Below are 13,307 nucleotides of genomic sequence, written 5' to 3'. Positions count from 1 at the left end.
TGATGCGGAGAGCTGACTTATTTGAAAAGACCCTGATGCTGGGAAAGGTTGAGGGCCAGAGGAGAGGGGGATGACAGAGGATGAGATGGTTGGATGGCATCACCAACACAATGGACATGAGTTTGGGTGGACTCCGGGAGTTGGTGATGGACGGGAGGCCTGGTGTACTGCGGTTCATGGGGTCACAAAGACTGAGCAACTGGACTGAACTGAACTAAATATCAAAGCACACAGGATTGTAGTGCAAAAAGGACTCTCAGCAGGGAATATAGTGGACACACGTGTCTTCCCCTAGAGTGGACACGCAGGAAGGGGGGCAGCCCAGCAGCGGTCAGAACCACTCTGCTCCCGTGCAAAGGGAAACTGACACAGCTGTTGCCAGCCGAGTTCTGCCCCATTTCTGTACATAAGGAGTTTTTCCTGAGAATCTCCTGTAATAATAGATCTGGCTTCATGTCCAAAAAGAAACCATCAGTTATTTTCATTTTGGTTTTCCTGTCAATGTGACTGTAATTAGTCACCAATAGGATTGCGAAGAACACATTTTCAGAGTTTGGTCCCCCTGAGTTAAACAGCGTCTGTGGATGGCTCACTGTGAATGAGCTGTCCTGGCATATAGCCAGGCACGGACCACTTAAACTAGCTGTGGGGTCTGCGGAGGCCCGCACGTGCTGGTGGTCAAGGATGTGGTCACATGGTGAAGGGGATGCGAGAAGTCAGACTAAGCAGCTAGAATGGGATTCCAGTTATTTTAGGGCCAAGCAATACCTGGTGTCTTCAGCAGGCAGCAACTGTTAGAAATAGCGGGCTCCCAGGCTGGCTATCCCAGGTGGCGCTAGTGGTCAAGAATCTGCCTGCCAATGTGGGTGACACTGGGGAGTCGAGCTGGATCCGTGGGTCAGGAAGATCCCCTGGAGAAGGAAATGGCAACCTACTCCAGTATTCTTGCCTGGGAAATCCCCTGGACAGAGGAGCCTGGAGGGCTACAGTCCATGGGTCGCACAGAGTTGGATATGACTGCGTGCAGACAGCTCAGGCTGGCTGGCAGAAAGTTCTTTTTGATCTGAAAGGTGATAGTGGACGTGGACAAAGCCTAGGGGCTTAGGGCAAGTCAGAAAGGAGGGAGCGGGAGAAAAGTACAATGAGCGCACCTGGGACATGGGGTCAGGGCGAGCCCAGCAGTGATTCACTGCTGGAGGCTCATTCCTTAGGAGAGGAGGGTGCAGAGATAAGGTGCCCCAATGCTCCAGGCTCTGCCCTCCGGGAGCACTGACGCAGTGACTCTCACATCCCTGCCCGAGTCTCCGTGAGCTTCAGTCGCCCCTGCTCCTCTGGGCCTCGGCACCCCTTTCCCCATCTTCTCGGTTACTCCCTGGAGCTCCAGGGATGTGGGCAGGGACAGGCCTGCTGGCTGCTGTTTGACGGGAGGGGCCGTGCCACTGCCCTATCCCAGGCCCCCCGTCTTGTGAGGGCGGGACCCCTCCCAGGTTCTAGAGCCTTCCGTGACTGCTCTTGGGTGCTCTGTGGTCTGGGCCAGCGGGAGGTGGGGGCGGTGGCTCTCCCCAGCTCTTTGCCGCTTCTGTCGTCTGCGGCACAGCACTGCTGGCGTCTGGAGTCTCAGCAGTCCTTTCATGAAGACCGTCCTTCAGCTTTCAGCCTGGTCTCCACTCAGGGGTGAAACTGGTTCCCTGGCTTGGGTGGGTGTGCGGGAGACCCTTGAACATATGTTTGTTCTCCTCTTTCCTCACCCCTTCTTGCTCAGAGGCCCTCTTCCTCTTGTAGATGAGACACGAAAGTGCTGGTACATCTCAGCACGTGTGGAAGGATGCCCACAGGGGTCACAGACCCGAGAGGTTTCTGTCTCTGCAGAGTAGCCTGGGCTTGGCTGGGATGCTTTTATATAACACCGTTGCTCTACCTCATGTGCCCAGCCAGGACCACTAGTGCAGTGGGGAAAAAAACCCTTCTAAATAGTTAAGATTTTTATGAAGAATAAAATGGACTGCTTTCAAGGGTGATTTTTTAAAAAAAAAATCTCAATTGTGGCTAATTTTGAGTCGTGTTGTGGAAAAACTTAACCATTAAATTTGGAATATTGGAAGGTGTTTTACTCCCTTGAGGGAGGGCATGGTAACCCATTCCAGTATTCTTGCCTGGAGAATCCTATGGACAGAGGAGCCTGGCAGGCTACGGTCCATGGGGTCACAGAGAGTTGGACACGACTGAGTGACTAAGCGCAGCCCAGCAAGGTGTTTTACAAGACTGGATGGAAGGACTATAAAAGGGCTGTAACCCACCAGGCTCCTCTGTCCATAGCATTTTCCAGGCAGGAATACTGGAGTGGGTTGCCATTTCCTTCTCCAGGGGATCTTCCGAACACAGGGATTGAACTTAGGTCTTCTGCATTGCAGGTAAATTCTTTACCGACTGAGCTACCAGGGAAGGTTCTAGATAAAAGGACCATTGTGTTTTGTTTCCAAAAAGGATCACAGAAACATCCAGTGTGGAAAATAGAGCATTCTTCTGCTATTATTCTCTTCTGCTTCATGGAAGACAGGTCCATGGATTTAGCAGAGGAAAAGGAAGTGATTTTTAACATAGCTGTAATTATTCTGACCACTCACATTTATGAAGTGTCTTTTTGTTTAAACAACTGCAGCGACCTACGTTAGTGAGAAAGCAACCATCACAAGCGAAATAGTGCCAGGGCGGGGAAAGGGCAGAAAGGCAAATCTCCGTTTTTCCCCTAGTGTGAGAAAGTTGTGGCAATGATTTGTGAGGGTGTCAGTGCGAGTCTGGATGAGGCATTCCTTAGGTCATTCTGTCGGTCTTTCGAGACTTTAAAGACAGGAGTAGACAATGAAGAGGAAAGCTTTTGACATTTGCATTCCGCATTTCTGATGTGCCAGGGGTCTGATGATTGGTCCCCCGGCTTTGAGAGGGTTGAGTGGGTGACTTCACTGTCGTCATTGCCGGTGAGGGGTTAGAAAGGTCCACTCGCGCTTCTGACTCTGCACTGGCTGTGGGCTTTATGTGAGCACTGAGTTATGCAGCTAATTATGCAGCTTTCTTACCCAGCTTTAAGAGATGGTTGAGTGATGATCAGGGAGTTTTTTCTCAGGCAGTTGAGTCAAAAACTAATAAGGTTGAGTTGACCCATCTGCAATTTCCTGTAGATTTTATGGAGAATGAGGAAAGAATTACACTTCATAATTATGCTTTGTTCTTTTTTTTTGTTAGAGGTTTTCTTTTCAGATTTATTGAGGTATAACTGACAAATTAAAATTGTACGATATTTAAAGTATACAACGTGATGATTTGACACACACATAATTTGCGAAAGAATTTCCCCCATTGAGTTAATTAACATGTCTGTTACCGTTTACATATTTACTCTTTTTGCGAAAACACTTCTGTCTTACTTTCTTTTGTTCAGTTACTCAGTCGTGTCCGACTCTTTGCAACCCCATGGACTGCAGCATTCCAGGCTTCCCTGTCCTTCACCATCTCCTGGAGCTTGCTCAAACCCTTGTCCATCGAGTCGGTGATGCCATCCCACCATCTCATCCTCTATTGTCCCCTTCTCCTCCTGCCCTCAATCTTTCCCAGCATCAGGGTCTTTTCTAATGAGTTGGCTGTTTGCATCAGGTGGCCAAAGTTTTACCTTCTTAGCAGACTTCAATGATACAATAAAGTGTTATCAGCTAGAGTCACCATGTTACATATTAGATCCTCAGACCTTATTAATTTAATAACTGAAAGTTTGAACCCTTTTATTAGGCTGTCTCTACTTTGCCCACCCTCAGTCCTTGGCACTCACCATTCTATTTTCTGTTTCTATGAGATTATCTTTTTTTTTTTTTTTTTTAGGATTCCACATGTAAGTGGTACCAGGCACTATTTGTCTTTCTCTGTCTGGCTTATTGAACTTAGTGTAATGCCCTGCTGGTTTGCCTAGGTTGTGGCAGTGGCAGGATTTCCTTCTTTTTAAAGGTTGAACAATATTCCATCGTGTATATCATATTTCTTTATCCATTCATCCACTGTTGGACACTCAGATTGTTTCCATATTGGCTACTGTGAGTAACACTGTAATCAAGACGAGAATACAGATGTCTCTTCAAGATAGTGATTTCATTTCCTCTGGATATTTGCCCTGCAGTGAGACTGCTGGATCATATGGCTGCTCTGGTTTTAATTTTTTGAGGAATCTCCATACTGTTTTCCATAGTGGTCGCGTCAGTTTACATGCTCACCAACAGTGCAAAACGCGTCTCCTTTCTCCAAGTTCTCGCCAGCACTGTTGCTTGTCTTTCTGATAATAGCCATTTAAAGAAGTGTGAGGTGATATCTCTTTACGGTTTTGATTTGCATTTTGCTGATGGTTAGCAATGTTGAGCACTTTTTCATGTGCCTGTTGGTCATTTATGTCTTTGGACAAATGTCTGTTCAGGTTCTCTGCCCATTTTTTAATTGTTTGATTTTCTCTGCTATTGAGTTGTATGTGTTCTTTCTATATTTTGGGTTGTAACCCCTTATCGAATTTGTGGTTTGCATGTATTTTTTTCCCATTCTACAGATTGCCTTTTCATTTTGTTGGTGACATCCTTTGCTGTGAAGAAGCTTTTTAGTTCGATTTAGTCCCACTTGTTCATTTTTGTTTTTGTTGCCTTTGCTTCTGGTGCCAAATCCAAAAAAATAATTACCAAGGCTAATGTCAAGGATATTTTCCCCTAAGTCTGCTTATATGAGTTCTATGGTTTTTGTTTTTGTTGTTGTTTATATTCACTGGTTTGCTGTATTTTATTAGATTCCACCCATAAGTGATATCATATAGTATTTGTTTTTTTCTGAAGACTTTCCTTTAACATCTCTAACATGTCTAGTGGTGATGAACTCCTTCAGATTTTGTTTCTAAAATTCTTTATCTCTCCCTCAATTTTGAAGAACAGCTTTGCAGGGTAGAGTTTTCTTAGTTGGCAGTTTTTTCTTTCAACAGTTGGAATATATCTTCCCACCCGCTTCTGGCCCACCAAGTTTAAAACTGTTTCATTGCTTGCAATGGTCCTGTAGGACCTGTGTATGCAAGCCTCATTGGCTATCAGAGCTGGGTAGTTTGGGGGCCTGTCCCTTTGGGAGCAACTGCAAAAGCTAGGGTGCCAGATGTGTATGCAAACTCCTTCTGGACAGATGCTGGCAATCTCGTTTTATCAGTGGAGTGAATTGAAGGCAGTAGGTAAGGGAAGTGCTCATCAGCTCCCATGGGCTCCAGCGAGGATCTCATCTAGCCCCTGGATATATGCTAAACTAGAAGCAGGGTCTCCAGGCATCAGGTTGTAAGTATGGAGGCAGACCCTCTCTAGAGGAAGACTGGAGACATGATTTTTGCCTGCTTCCTCTGCACTGAGCCCCAGATGGTTAGCTGTACTGAGTGTTCATGTACTCTGTTAAGAAATGCTTCTTTGCTTGCTACAGTCCTGTGGGTCTCATGGATGCAAGCCCTGTGGGGTTGCATTTTGGGAAAACCAGCCCTCAGGCGGAAGTCTTTAAACCTGGAGTGCGAGATGTGCAGTCTAACCCCTTTGCTCCTCAGGGAGAAGCTTGGGGTTGAGGATTTCCTCCTGAATGTATGATGCTGTGATAGGGGTGAGGGGAGTATGTGTGGCCTTTTTTGGCCACACCACTCAGCTTGCAGGATCTCAGTTCCCTGACAAGGCACTGAACCTGGGCCACAGCAGTGAAAGCCTGGAATCCTAGCCACTAGGCCACCAGGGAACCCCCAGTATGGCTGTTTCCTTATTTGCCTGATGTGTACGAGTCATTCAGCTGGTGTCAGGATTTCTCACAGAAGGAGTTGCTCTGTGTGTGTCTGCACGTTCATTGCACCTGCGGGAGGAGGGACGTTTAAGAGCCTCCCATGTTAGCATGTTGGTCACGAAAGAAAACAAACCAAAACAAAACACCCCCCACCCCCAACTACCCCGCCACATTGAGGAAAGAAGAGGGAAAAAAGAAAGAGAGAGAAAAGAATCATTCAAGGTGACCTGGGTTAGAAGACTCAGCCTTTAAGAACAAGGATCAACTGTTTCTTGGTCATTTGCCTCGTAACCTCACATACTCAAGCTTTAAGGCTTAAGGATCCTACATGCATCCTTAAAGGAAGGATGTAGGATCACTTCTAATCCTGTAGACTATGACTCTTCCACCAGGATTGACTTAAGACCTTATTACACATTACATTAAAGTTTTCTTTTACCTCGTTGTGATATTGTCAGCAGAGAGCTCAGCCAACCTAACCAAGATCACTTGGGGGCATAGCACAGGAAGGAAGATGAATATAATTCATCTTTTTCCTTTTTGCTAGGTGCAGACGAATTAATTATAGTTCCCAGATAATGATTCCCTTTTGCTTAAAATAGTATCAAAATTTCCACCCAAGTCTTCTATGAATAGAAGCAATTTGACTTGACATTAGGACAGAGCTTTGGGGTCTGGAGACGACACAGATTTCCTCTGATTCTCTGGGAGGCATTGTCAGCTTGGGTTCTCAGCCTTTAGTTTTTTCCTCCATAAAATCGGAATGGAATATGCTTCATTCATTTCAGGAGGTTTTAGGGGATTTCTTTGAAAACCATTTAATATGATGAGCAACTCAAATGGAAGGCACTGGATGCAAGAGAATTCTGGGCAAGAAATCCATTTAATATGAATGAGCTATCTACTGGGTTATTTAGACAAGATTCAAAATGATCTTTAGGCTCAGAATTGGAACCATCTCTAGGCCTGTCTTTTGGAAAAAGAGCTAAAATTCATTTCTACTGCTGGCAACTTACATGTAAAAGAGTGACTCTTGGCCCTGCTCTGTGGTTTGAAAAATGTTTGAGTCTCACCTTGAAACACTAGAGGTGCAGATGATAAAGAATCTGCTGGTAATGAGGGAGAGCTGGTTTCGATCGCTGGTCACAAAGATCTCCTGGAGAAGGGAATGGCTACCTACTCTAGTATTCTTCTCTGGAGAATTCCATGGACAGAGGAGCCCGGCGGGCTACAGTCCATGGATTCCAAAGAATTGTATACGATTAAGTGACTTACTCATTCACTTGAAAGACTACTTTTACCTATAAGGACACTTATGCTCTTTAGGTTAATTCTTGTGTTATTTTTGTAAGAAGAGGCTGGACATTTACCTCGAGGTGAAAATTCACTGCTTTGGTGTATAGTTTTCTCATAGAATAACCTACATCTTTATTTTTTTCCTGCAGGCAAAACTGTGTGGAGTTTTACCCAATATTCATAATCACATTGTGGATGGCTGGATGGTATTTCAACCAAGGTAAGTTTAAAAGACAACTCTGTTCTCATGATGACTGTGGTCCTTACAGCCATTAAGTAGCAGATATTCACCTGCACATCTATGGATCCTGGAAATTGTTTTAAGCAAAAGAAGCACTGTCTGTTTGCATCAAAGAACCGTGTGCTACAGATAGGCTAACTTTGGCTTCATTTCTTTTTTTTTTTTTTTAATAATAACTTGGAACAAACCAGATGTGGGGGACTCCAGAATGCAGATGACATGTGATTTTTGTCTTCAAGTCTAATACTCTATAAATTCTAATTTATCTGCAGGAACAGAACACAGAATTAACAGTTCACCCTAGTTATTATAGCTAATAACTATAGCTATAGCTAATATTGAGTACTTCATGCCAGGTACTTTTTAAAAAAAAATTAATTTCTTGGCTGCTCTGGGTCTCAGTCGTGGTGTGTGGGCACTTCTCTCTAGGTGTGGCATGTGGGATTCTCTTGTTGCAGAGCACAGGTTCCTGTGTAGCTGCGGGCTTTAGTAGTTGCGGCATGCAGGCTCAGAAGCCTTGATGTAACGTGGAATCTTAGTTCCCCAGGGATCAAACCCATGTCCCCTGCATTGGAAGGCACATTCTTAACTACTGAATCACCAAGGAAGTCCCTGCCAAGCTTTGTTTTTAAGTGTCATACATATATTATCTCTTATGTACCACTTATAGGATTAAAAACCTCTTATGAGGTCAGTCAGCCAGTTCAGTCAGTTCAGTTGCTCAGTCGTGTCCGACTCTTTGTGACCCCATGAATCACCGCACACCAGGCCTCCCTGTCCATCACCAACTCCGGAGTTCACCCAGACTCACGTCCATCGAGTCAGTGATGCCATCCAGCCATCTAATCCTCTGTCATGCCCTTCTCCTCCTGCCCCCATCAGAGGCTTTTCCAGTGAGTCAACTCTTCGCATGAGGTGGCCAAAGTACTGGAGTTTCAGCTTTAGCATCATTCCTTCCAAAGAACACCCAGGACTGATCTCCTTCAGAATGGACTGGTTGGATCTCCTGGCAGTCCAAGGGACTCTCAAGAGTCTTCTCCAACACCACAGTTCAAAAGCATCAATTCTTTGGCGCTCAGCCTTCTTCACAGTCCAACTCTCACATCCATACATGACCACAGGAAAAACCATAGCCTTGACTAGGCGGACCTTAGTCAGCAAAGTAATGTCTCTGCTTTTGAATATGCTCTCTAGGTTGGTCATAACTTTTCTTCCAAGAAGTAAGCGTCTTATGAGGTAGGTTCCATAATTTCTGCTTTATAGGTGAGGAAACTGAAGTACAGAGTGGTTAACTCTTTTGTCCACCTTAGCATTCACCAGTTTAGGAGAAAATTACCTTTCAAGTTCAGAGCAGGGTTTAGAGGTATTTGACCAACAACCCATGTGCTTTTTCTTAGGAGTTTCCAAGATTGTGGTCTACTGGAAATTTTGTAAATATCCATTTTCTATTTGAATGGGGGATCCTTAGGGAGCTGAGGGCTTTAATGAAACTCTGCCTAGCCCTTTCACAGGTCAGATTAGCACCAACTACCTTTTTGGAGAAATTCAATCTCTTTTTTTCTCTGATAACTCTCATGGCCTTATTTGCATTTGACATTTGATTGATAATATTTAAATCAACCAAAATTTAACTGCTTTTCAAAGGCAAGGTAAAGTCGCTCAGCTGTGTCTGACTTTTTGCGACCCTGTGGACTGTAGCCCACCAGGCTCTTCCGTCCACGGGATTCTCCAGGCAAGAATACTGGAGTGGGTTGCCATTTCCTTCTCCAGGGGATCTTCCCGACCCAGGGATCGAACCCAGGTCTCCCGCATTGCAGGCAGATGCTTTAACCTCTGAGCCACCAACCCTGTCACAACTTTTTTTACTGTCAACTGAGAAATTTCAGATAAAATATCCTGCAGAGAAAGACTTAACTCTATTCCAGTTCACCTTTTTTTTTTTTTTTTAAAATCCCTTAAGGGCAGAGAGGGTAATTTCTTGTCAGGTGAGACCACATTCACAACTAATAAGAAAAGAGCCTTTTGGTGATGGCATTTGGCCTGTGCCATTTGACCCTTTGGATTTCACTGTGATGGGCTGAATGAGGCTGCCTGCCTGTCAGGGAAGGGTTTCTTGGGTATCTCGTTGTAATTTTCGTTCTTTCTCATCCAGAGTTAGGTGGCCTATTACTGCCTTGATCAGTTCTCATTGACTTTGTGGGAGTAGTTGCTTAGAAAGGGAGTTTCAAGAACCCCGGTGCGCTCAGGATCTCCCCTTCCTCAGAGGCCAGGTGGCCCGGCCAGCCCTTCTCCTCCAGCTCTTTGCCGGACCCTGTCCTTCTCATCCTTCAGGGCCCAGCACAAACAGCACCGCTCAGAGGGGCCTTCCCTGACCCCTTCCTAAAGATGGGCCCCCAGCTCCCCCTGGCCCACCCCACTTTGTTTCCTGCATAGCATATTCAAGTCTGCGCTTCTCTTCTCATTTTCCCCTTTGTCTTTGCTGATAAATCCATAAGGGCAGGGAGCTTGTGTCTTTTTTTACTGCTAACCTCAAACCTTAGAATAAGGATACTTGGTACAGTATGTAGTAGAAACAAACAAAAAAAAAGCTTGTGACCTAGTAAAATTATGAATTTAATTTTATCCATCATACCAGAGTCCCACAAACAGACTTCTGGTGTTGTCAAGAGGGCTCTGGTGATTTGCATCTGTGACTTGCTGAGGAAAGAGAGGGTCTCTAGTACAAGAAAGATACTGAGATTGTTTTTTACTGGACAAGATGACAGAACATCACCCTGCATTCCACATTTCTTTCAGGTAAAATGTGCATTTGGTTAAACGCACAAATCTCAAGTGTACCATTTAATGACTTTTGACAAATGTATAAACCTGGGTCACTCAGATCCCTATCAAGATGTGGAACATGACTACCACTCGGAGAGTTTCCTTAGGTTCTTCCCAGTCCCTTTCAGAGGCAAACAGTACTCTGATGCTTTTCATCATAGCTTAGTTTTGCCAACTTTAGAACTTTCCATAATTGGAATCATATAATGCTTCATTCACTCAGCAAAATGTTTTTGAGATTCACCATGCTGTTGCAAGTCGTCTATGTCTTTTCATCGACAGTGGGGTTCCATATTGTATGGTTATCACAGTTCTGTTATCCATTCTCCTGTGGATGGATTCCCAGCTGTTTCCAGTGTTTGGCTGTTATGAATAAAGCTGCAGTGAATATTCTGAACAGGTCTTTTTATGGATATGTGCTTTCATTTCTCTTGGGTAAATACACAGGAAAGGAAGGATTGCTGGGTCAAAAAGTTATGTTTGGCTTTTTAAGAAACTACCAGATCTTTTCCCAAAGCGGCCGTACTGTTTTGCATTCCCACCAATAACGTATGAGGATTCCAACATCCCCAACAACTTGTGCAGTCATTCTTCTAAAACTTTTGCCATCCTGGTAGGTGTGCAGTAGCATCATCTCCTTATGGCTTTATTTTTATTTTTAAATGAGAGGGAACATCTTTTCAAGTTGTTGTTGTTTTTTTGCTGCACTGGGTCTCAGTTGCAGCATGCAGGATCTAGTTCTTGCTGCTGTTGCTGCTAAGTCCCTTCAAACACTGGCCCCTTGTATTGGGAACACGGAGTCTTAACCGGTTACTGGACCACCAGAGAAGTCCCCTCATTGTGGTTTTAAATTGCGGTTTTGCTGATATCAAATGATGTTGAATAATGCTGAACAATTTTTCGTGTGCTTATTGGTACACTTGCTTATATTGCTATGTGAATCTTCTATTCAAGTATTTTATCCATTAAAAAATGTTTTTTTTTTTCCATTATTGAATTGTCTGAGTTTTCTATATATTCTACACACAAGCCTTTGGTCAGATACACGTTTTGTGAGTGTTGCCTCAGTTTTCACACCGTATTTTGAGAGTCTGCAATCATGTTCTGTGTCTTTGCTATTTATTTATTTTTCTCTCTCTAGTTTTTGCTACTTGTCTGGGTCTGGTGTACATCTATTCCCGTCACCAGTATTTCTGGGGATATGCAGAAGCTGCTAAAAAAAGGTAAGGAGCACCCAAGAGTTGTGTATTTGGACAGAAAGTAGCAGGATGGTCTATATTAGCCTCCTGTTCCTGTAGTGTAGCATCTGTGGCTGTGATGACAAAAATGATGCATGTTGCTGCTGCTGCTGCTGCTAAGTCGCTTCAGTCGTGTCCGACTCTGTGCAGCCCCAGAGACGGCAGCCCACCAGGCTCCCCGTCCCTGGGATTCTCCAGGCAAGAACACTGGAGTGGGCTGCCATTTCCTTCTCCAATGCATGAAAGTGAAAAGTGAAAGTGAAGTCGCTCAATCGTGTCCAACTCTAGCGACCCTGTGGACTGCAGCCTACCAGGCTCCTCCGCCCATGGGATTTTCCAGGCAAGCGTACTGGAGTGGGGTGCCATTGCGCCTACCCACGGCCAAGTCTCAGCAGGCCTCCACACTTAGGTGTGAGGCAGAAAACTGAAGGGATAAAACTGTGCTCTAAGTGTGCACTCTTTGACCACTGCACTTTAAATCCTTGCAAACATTTAGCCCTATCTCCCAAAAGTTGCCGAGGAAATAATCCTGCACAGCCTTGATAATCCTTTGAATGTTCAAAGGAGGTAGGCATCTTCTCTAATTTATTTGATGAATCAAAATGTTTGAATGGCAACAGCATAGAAGTTCTGGGCAGTGTTCATAGGAGAGGTCTGCTCCAGGCTCCCCAGCTTCCTCCTTACAACCCTGTTTATTCATCACCTTTGTCTCTCTCATATCTGCCCACAGAATCACTGGTTTCCGGCTGAGTCTGGGGGTTTTGGCCTTGTTGACTGTCCTAGGTGCCGTGGGGATTTTGAACAGCTTTCTGGATGAATACCTGGACATCGATATTGCCAAGAAACTGAGGCACTTCTAACATTTCACCTTCCTTTGTGCAAATGCTTATAGGAGATGTTTCCACTCTCAAAGTTAGATGGTGCCATTTGTTCCATTAAAAGAAATACAATTCTCTCTCTTTTGTGAAATGGCTTTATAGAAATATACCTTTTAGATTTCCTGAAATTTGCTCTGAGGGGAAAGTATCCTAACATCAGTGGATGTGTGCTGAGCCCTGGTTTTAGAAGCACATGCTGAAGTCATGGCTGCTCATGTGGGTAGAAAGCAACCTGACCTGTCTGTGTCTGGGGCTTTCCATGGACCACCACCATGACTTGCCTCTAAGACTGCTTCTCTCATGATGGGGAGTTCCAGACAGGTGCTGAAAAGGCTCTGAGCCCACTTCATTGGTTGCAGGAATGCCACAGATGGTGGAGGGAATCAGCAGACACATAAAGTAGCCAGAGAAGAGAGTCCTCAACTAATCGCACAAGACACAGCTGGTTGTGAAAATGGACTTTACAAAAGAAAAGAAAATCTGTCATTTTCAAGAAACCATCCAGAGATGAGTGCCTGGGGAATACCTTGCCCCTGGATAGGGGAAAGAGAGGTCATGGTCATGACTGGAGAACCTAGGCTGGGTTCCACTGCACGTCCCCTGTCCTGCGGGGCTGGGGGCCTGCTGCTGTTGGACCCTGACGTGCAGTCACGGTCTGGCACAGACTGATGACCTTTACTTTCTTCATCTGTAAAATGGGCATGAGTCTTCAGGAACCTTAGGGAATTGGAATTATGAGCATATATAACGCTTTTTTAGTATCAGGAGAACTAAATTTTTCTAAAGAAAGTGACAGCCTGAAGCTTTTTTTGGGACTTTTCGGTGTATGGGTACAAAGGCAGTTACAGAGACTATGAGTAATAGAGAAAAACAAATGCATTAAAACACTAGTGTGTTCAGAATAGAAGGGGAGAAGATATGAGCACCTCTTGCATCCAGAGCACGTTGAGAACCATCAGCCTGGAATCACTAGCTCTCTGACTCTGGCTAGGGCAGCTCGTAGTGGAGGTCGTG

The 13,307-nt window shown here is 44.8% G+C and overlaps 1 protein-coding gene across 2 annotated transcripts in view; it reads left to right on the top strand.

Moving 5' to 3' along the window:
- MGST2 (microsomal glutathione S-transferase 2) overlaps positions 1 to 12,370 on the top strand; it is a 34,941-nt gene extending 22,571 nt beyond the window's left edge. For both annotated transcript variants that reach the window (XM_069557088.1, XM_069557089.1), the window contains 3 exons: positions 7,263 to 7,333; positions 11,319 to 11,400; positions 12,146 to 12,370. In XM_069557088.1, the coding sequence (XP_069413189.1) occupies positions 7,263 to 7,333; positions 11,319 to 11,400; positions 12,146 to 12,275 (283 nt within the window). In that variant the 3' untranslated portion in view covers positions 12,276 to 12,370. The remainder of the gene's footprint in view (positions 1 to 7,262; positions 7,334 to 11,318; positions 11,401 to 12,145) is intronic.
- The last annotated feature ends 937 nt before the right edge of the window (positions 12,371 to 13,307 follow it).

Source organism: Ovis canadensis, chromosome 17 (assembly GCF_042477335.2).
Source record: "Ovis canadensis isolate MfBH-ARS-UI-01 breed Bighorn chromosome 17, ARS-UI_OviCan_v2, whole genome shotgun sequence".
Lineage (NCBI taxonomy): Eukaryota > Metazoa > Chordata > Mammalia > Artiodactyla > Bovidae > Ovis > Ovis canadensis.
Note: the sequence above shows the minus strand (reverse complement) of the source record. Positions and strands in the feature narration are given on the sequence as shown.